At 32.6% G+C, this 6,522-nt stretch overlaps 1 protein-coding gene across 1 annotated transcript; it reads left to right on the top strand.

The window, feature by feature from the left end:
- The first annotated feature begins 1,358 nt into the window (after positions 1-1,358).
- Positions 1,359-4,691, top strand: LOC130995174 (putative late blight resistance protein homolog R1A-3). Its single transcript, XM_057920326.1, has 2 exons — positions 1,359-1,483; positions 1,775-4,691. The coding sequence occupies exon 2, from the start codon at positions 2,014-2,016 to the stop codon at positions 4,552-4,554; it is 2,541 nt and encodes an 846-aa protein (XP_057776309.1). The 5' UTR covers positions 1,359-1,483; positions 1,775-2,013; the 3' UTR covers positions 4,555-4,691.
- Positions 4,692-6,522: the final 1,831 nt, after the last annotated feature.

Genomic DNA, 6,522 nt, shown 5'->3' with positions numbered 1-6,522 from the left:
GGTTCTGTGGAGAGCCTCGAGCCGGGCTCCTTAGAGCCGACAGGCGATGCCGAGCTTGTAGGCTCGATTGGAGGTGCGATGATACGAGCTCGGCGATGGTGCAGAGAAGAAGAATTTTAAAGAGAAGATGAAGAATGGGGATGGAGGCGGCGGGGGTGGGGTTAAGGATGGCAACGGGCCGGATCTGGACCGGGTCTGGTCAATACCAGATCCAGATCCGTTTTCATATACTAGATCCAGATCCAGATCCGTAGTTGTGTTTATTTGATTTGATTTTTTCAATTTTTTATATATTTTTTAATTTCAATTTTTGATTTTAAAATTCTAATTTTTTTCAATTATTTTAACTAATTTTTAATTTTTAATATAATTTTTTATTTTAATTATTGTAATTCTAAAATTTAAATTAAATAAAAATTTTATGTTAAAATTTAATATTTATTTTAATTTTAAAATGCATTTAATTTTTTAATAATACAAATGAATTTTTTATAGCCCATTTTAGAGCCTCCACTATAAAAAAAAAGCACAAAAACTTGGGTGCAATCGGGTTGCACCCTGACCCATATCTTATAATTGACACTATTCAATTATACAAATGACACTAAGACATTTTAAAATATTATTGTGTCATTTTTAATTTTATAGTGTTATTTAAAATATTATAGTGTCATTTACAATCTTATAGTGTCAATTACAGAAAAATGTCATTTATATTTTCGAATAGTGTCAATTATACACAATGTTATAGTGTCATTTGTATAACTGAATAATGTCAATTACAGACAATGATATTTGTATAATCAAATAGTGTCATTTACACTATTTGAATTACTATGAGGGTTCAGATCAAGGTACAATTCAATTACACGGTGCAATCGGTTGCACCACGGTGTAATTGGATCAACTAAAAAAAGATGCTCTTCAATGATAACCACATTTATAAGCCTCCAAAAGGGACTGTTGCGGTGTGAAGACTGATTTTTAAACAGGCTGGCAATGTTTAAAAAAGAGCTGCTATTAATTAAGGTTGACCTTGAAGAAGATTCTGCCTACTTTCCTACTTATTAACATTATCAGATCCATGGAGTCTACAATTCACGGTCCAGAGATGCTTAATTACTTTATTCAAATAAAATGAGAAATGAAAAATAAAATAAAATAATTAACCTAGCTAGGTTACGTGTCATAATAAATTTATAATGTAAAACTTCTATAACACAGCGCACAACCTCATCATCTTAAACTAATTAATTCAATCATATTTCATCGATGCTAGTGAAAGTCAACATCAAACACCAGCAATAAGTTTAATTAGCAAAAAAAAATTAATTAATTGAATTAATAACAGTGGTTATATTTTAAGAGCAACGTGCTTATTCAGACAACTGCAGCAAATTTAAATGAATGCTGCACATGGCTTCTTCATTTTTCTGATAAAAAGAATTTCATTATCATGTGTAGATATCCAATTAATTTTCCAGTTGACTTAACCTCTATAATTATAAGCAAGCCACGTTAGGTGCACATATAAAAAAGTTTGAATCTAACAACTGCAGCTTATTTTATTGATTTCAATTATGTTGCACATAACTTATTCATCTGTTTCTTTCTTCTTTGCATAAAAAAATTGGTTTTCTTCTTTCACCTCTCAAATATCATTTCTCATATATTTTCATTCACACTTCCCATAAATATAAACATTCTGTGTCTGCATTCCAACAATTAATCATGGCTGCTTATGGAGCTCTGGTTTCTCTTATGCATATCATAGATCGGCTTGAAAAACATCCTTCCCCTCCAATTTCTATCCACAAACAGCAAGCTAAATCTCTCACTGAAATTGTTACCTTCTTGCAGGATTTTCTTGATGCTTATATTTCCCCAGTTGTCGATCACCATGAAGCGGTACCATTGGAGCGTCGCATTGCTGATGCAGTTTATGCAGCTGAGGATGTCATCGAATCCCAAATTGTGCTTCAAATTCATAACCGATCCAAAATTCCTGGGAAGATGTCCAATTTTATAACCTTGCTTCGAGCTCTGTGCAAATGCGCAACTGTTGAGGAGGACTTGTATCACGATCTACAACAAGTGATAGAAGAAATGAATTTGATCATGAAGGAAGCCATGGAGATTACAGCCGCAGCTCAACTGCAGAGAAAGGTCTCCTCAACTCATGCTGCCTCCCCTTCCCCTGTGAAGGACAGCATAATGGTGGGCTTCGACAAGGTGGTACTTGAAGTGCTGGATAAGCTCACCGGAGTTCAAGGCAGTCGCCAAATCATCCCAATTATGGGGATGGGCGGCATTGGTAAGACCACTCTTGCCCGACATGTATTTCAGCATGCGCTTGTTAAAGAGCATTTTGATATTTGTGCTTGGACTACAATTTCTCAAACTTATAATGTTAGAGAAACAATTAGAGAGGTTCTTTTTCAAGCAAGTGGGGATCCGGATTGTGATCTGGGTGAGAACCAATTGGGGCAAAAATCACTAATCAGTGAGGACGAATTGGGATTAAAACTACACAAATATTTATGGGGTAGGAGGTATCTCATAATTATGGATGATATGTGGAGTATAGAGGTGTGGGACAAGATCAGGTCTTTCTTTCCTGATTGCAATGATGGGAGTCGAATAATAGTAACAACTAGGCTGTCAAACTTGACTTCGCAGTTGGGTGAGTCTTATGGCGTTGGTATGAAATTTCTAGATGAGGCTAGTAGTTGGGATTTGTTCTGTAAGACTGTGTTTGGGGGAAAAAGTTTCCCTCATGAGTTGGAGGATATTGGAAAGAATATTGTAGCAAATTGTAAAGGCCTTCCTTTATCAATTGCTACAATTGGAGGTCTTTTGGCAAAATCTAAGCGCACTAGAGAATATTGGGTGCATATAGAGAAAAATATAAATTCAATTGTCATTACGAATAAGGATGAATTTTGCTTGAAAATATTGCGAATGAGCTATACCTATCTGCCCAACTATTTGAAGCCATGCTTTTTGTATATGGGTGTGTATAAGGAAGATCGTTCAATTCGTGCCTCAATGCTGAAGAAGCTATGGGTTTCTGAAGGATTTTTAAAACCCGTGAGTGGAAAATGTTGGGAAACAATTGCAGAGGAGTGCTTGAAGGAGTTGGTAGATAGAAATCTGATTTTAGTTGATAAGTTGGGGTTTAGTGGAAATGTAAAGTTTTGTAAGATTCATGATTTGTTGAGGGACGTGTGCTTGAAAGAAGTTGAAAATGAGAGGTTTTATCATATCATAGAAAAGTCTCATTCAGTCATAGATAACAAACGTCGTCGGGTTGTTTTTCAAAATGCTGGATATAGGGTAATAAGTGAGGTCTTAGGATCTTTGTCACATGCTCGTTCTATAATATGTGATGACGGCGTAAATTACTTTGTAAGCCCTCACAATTTTAGATTGTCGAGAATATTCAAATCATATGATAGAGATTCACATCAACCAAGGTTTCCTTGGGGAGGCAGTGTTCATTTCCTAGGCGATGTTTTCCAATTGGTGAATTCATGGCACCTTGCTGTTAGACTTCATCGGAACTCCGAATTCCCGTCTTCTATCAATTTGCTTTGGAATCTATCTACGTTAATAGTTCATCGGTCTACATTCCAGAAGTTTTTCGATGTAAATAATTGGCTTGAACTCGTTGCACCGATTGAGATATGGAAATTGCATCAACTTAGGCATATCGAGTTTGTGGAAGCAGGATTGATTCTCCCAGATCCTCCGAGTGATGATATCGTTATCATGGAGAATCTAGAAACGCTGAGAGGAGCAGAGAATTTGTATTTGAATGAGGAGGTGGTTCAAAGAATTCCCAATCTCAAGAAATTGCATCTAAGTTACAATTCCAAAGAAATGGAGAGTTTGAGTGAATTGAAAGAAATGGAGAGAGCAAACTGTTTGAGCTATCTTGAGTGTCTGAGTAAATTGGAAAACTTCTACTGCATCTTCTATGATGGATGTGACTTGTATTTGCAGAGGATTAGTTTCCCACACTCCCTCAAGAAGTTGAACTTATCTCTCAATTCCTCTACTGATCATCTGGATTTGGTAGAGATATTGCAAAAGATAGGGTGGTTGCCCCTTCTTCACAAGTTAGTATTATATGGTGGTAGGTTCCAAACAGGCAAGTGGGACACTATCGAGGGCCAATTCCGGAGCCTCAAGCTACTACAATTGGAAAGGTGTTACGGTCTAAAAAATTGGACGATGACAGAGAGCTCCCACTTTCCAGTTCTCCAGGAGCTTCGTCTTCGAGGTTTGGTGCAATTGGAGGAGATCCCTTCCGAAGTTGGAGAAATAGCAACGCTGAAATCAGTTTATTTGGATAATTGCAGTGAATCAGCAGTAGTGTCAGCTAAAAAGATAGTAGAAGAACAAGAGGATTTATATGGAGACCAACTTGACCTTCATGTTCGAGTTCTACTTCGAAAAGGAGACGAGAGACTGCTGAGCATGGCAAGTCCTAACTTTGAAGTTCGAGTGAAAAAGTTAATAGAATATGCATCCAACAGCCAACAGCTATGATTGTTAGTTACAAGTTCAGACTTTTTGTTTTGTAGGCTTATAAAACTTTGAGCTTTTTGTTTTGTAAGCTTAGTTTCTCTTCCTTATGTGCTTAAACATTCTTACATTATTAGATCATTAATTGTTGTTGTTACTCATTTCTGACCACAAACAATGACACGTTGGCAAACATATAAATTCTTTAGCAAATGATGTTTTCTTCTAATACCTGTTTCTTTGATATAAAACTAGAATGGGTACTGTGAGTATCATATAATAAAGAAATTTACTATATTCAATAACCTTAATTTTTGTTTTTGCATGAATAACCTTAATTTGTTTAACAAATACCTAATTTTTTTTTTTATTATTGTGTCCCAAAATTTATTTGAATTCAGCGGTAATGAGTTAATGTCTAAAGCCAAAGGTATTGGGTTCGAGTCCCTTGTGGCACGATCTTTAAATTTGTTTCTTTAATACTGTTAATTTATTATATATAAAAAAAGGTAATTCAAATATCGATTGATTCGAATCTATATAATATATAAAAAGGCAGTTTAACGGCTATTTTTTCCCACCAAATTTTAAAAATCAGTTTTTTTTAACTGCTTCCTATTTTTCAGCAAATATGCAAAAATTGCGTTCCACTCATTTTTCTTAATACTCCACCTTTTTCTTTTATGTTTTGATTTATTTTATTTTCTACATCTTTCTAATCTTTTGATTTTATTTAATTAGCTTTATTTTAATTTTATTTTCAATTTTAATTTCTTTTGTTCATAGCAAATATATGACATCAATTTATATCTATATTTATATAATATACAACTGGATAATTTTTTCGGATACTTTTTAGTGTAATTTTTTTAAAATAATTTTTTTAATACTCCAGAATACCTATTTTTTTCACAATTCACACTCAATCCTGCATGTTTTTTTCATTTTCTCTTTTTTCGTTTCAATTGTAATTTAATTTGATTAATGTTAAATATTTAATATACATATCAAATTAAAGATTATGAAAATAGCTTTAATTTGATATAAAAAAAATGGCTTTTCCCTCCATTTATTCCCTCTTTTTTTTTTTCTCTTCTCCCACCATTTTTTCACTATTTTTTTATATTTTAATCCTTTTCTAAACATTATCACATTATTTTATTTTTAAAAAAATATGCACATTTTAAATTTAATATAGTATAAAAATCATGAAAAATGAAGTTAAAACGATTAAGTTATGAAATAAATTAAAAGTTAAAATATTTTACTTTATCTCTTAGTTAAAATTTTACAATTTTATATATATATGTTTGTGTATGAAAATACTTATTTATTTATTATGACGCATATACTACTCGATGATAATAATGCCTAATGCTAATTTTTATTATTGATTTTTTTTATTTAATAACTTTAATTATCATTACGCTTTATACAAAGTTGAAAATTTATATTTTTAAATTTATGATTTTATTAAATAATTGACGGGCGTGGATTGTTTTAGTTTATTTATTTAAATATGTTGTTTAGTTTCAATGTTCGTCGTGCATCGCACGAATGGTAATACTAGTATCATTGATGCTTTAGTTTGTCATATCATATAATAGTTGGATGTTCATATGTTTTTAGGGGTTTTTGCAAATAAAATCACGAACGTGACTTTTGAAGTGTGGCGAATTAAATCATACCTTTTCAATTTTTGCAATTTCGTCCCCTCAATTTTTTCCGGCCACCAGAGTGATGAGTTGGAGCTTATGTGGATTATTTTTTTCCACGTAATTAATTTCTAACCAAGATTAAATAGCTGACTAAGATTAAAACAAAATCAAAACCTAATTCTTTTATTTTACTTCTTTTTCGTCTTTTACAAAAGTATATTTGATGTGTATCTTAAGTTAAAGATTATGACAAGATCTTTAATTTGATTTAAAATTCATTAAATATGAATTTGAAATAAATAATTTATTATAATTTAAAATTTTAAAGTGATTG

This window comes from Salvia miltiorrhiza, chromosome 7, assembly GCF_028751815.1.
Source record: "Salvia miltiorrhiza cultivar Shanhuang (shh) chromosome 7, IMPLAD_Smil_shh, whole genome shotgun sequence".
Classification (NCBI taxonomy): Eukaryota; Viridiplantae; Streptophyta; class Magnoliopsida; order Lamiales; family Lamiaceae; genus Salvia; species Salvia miltiorrhiza.
The sequence above is the reverse complement of the archived record's forward strand: the minus strand, read 5'-3'. Positions and strand labels throughout refer to the sequence as shown.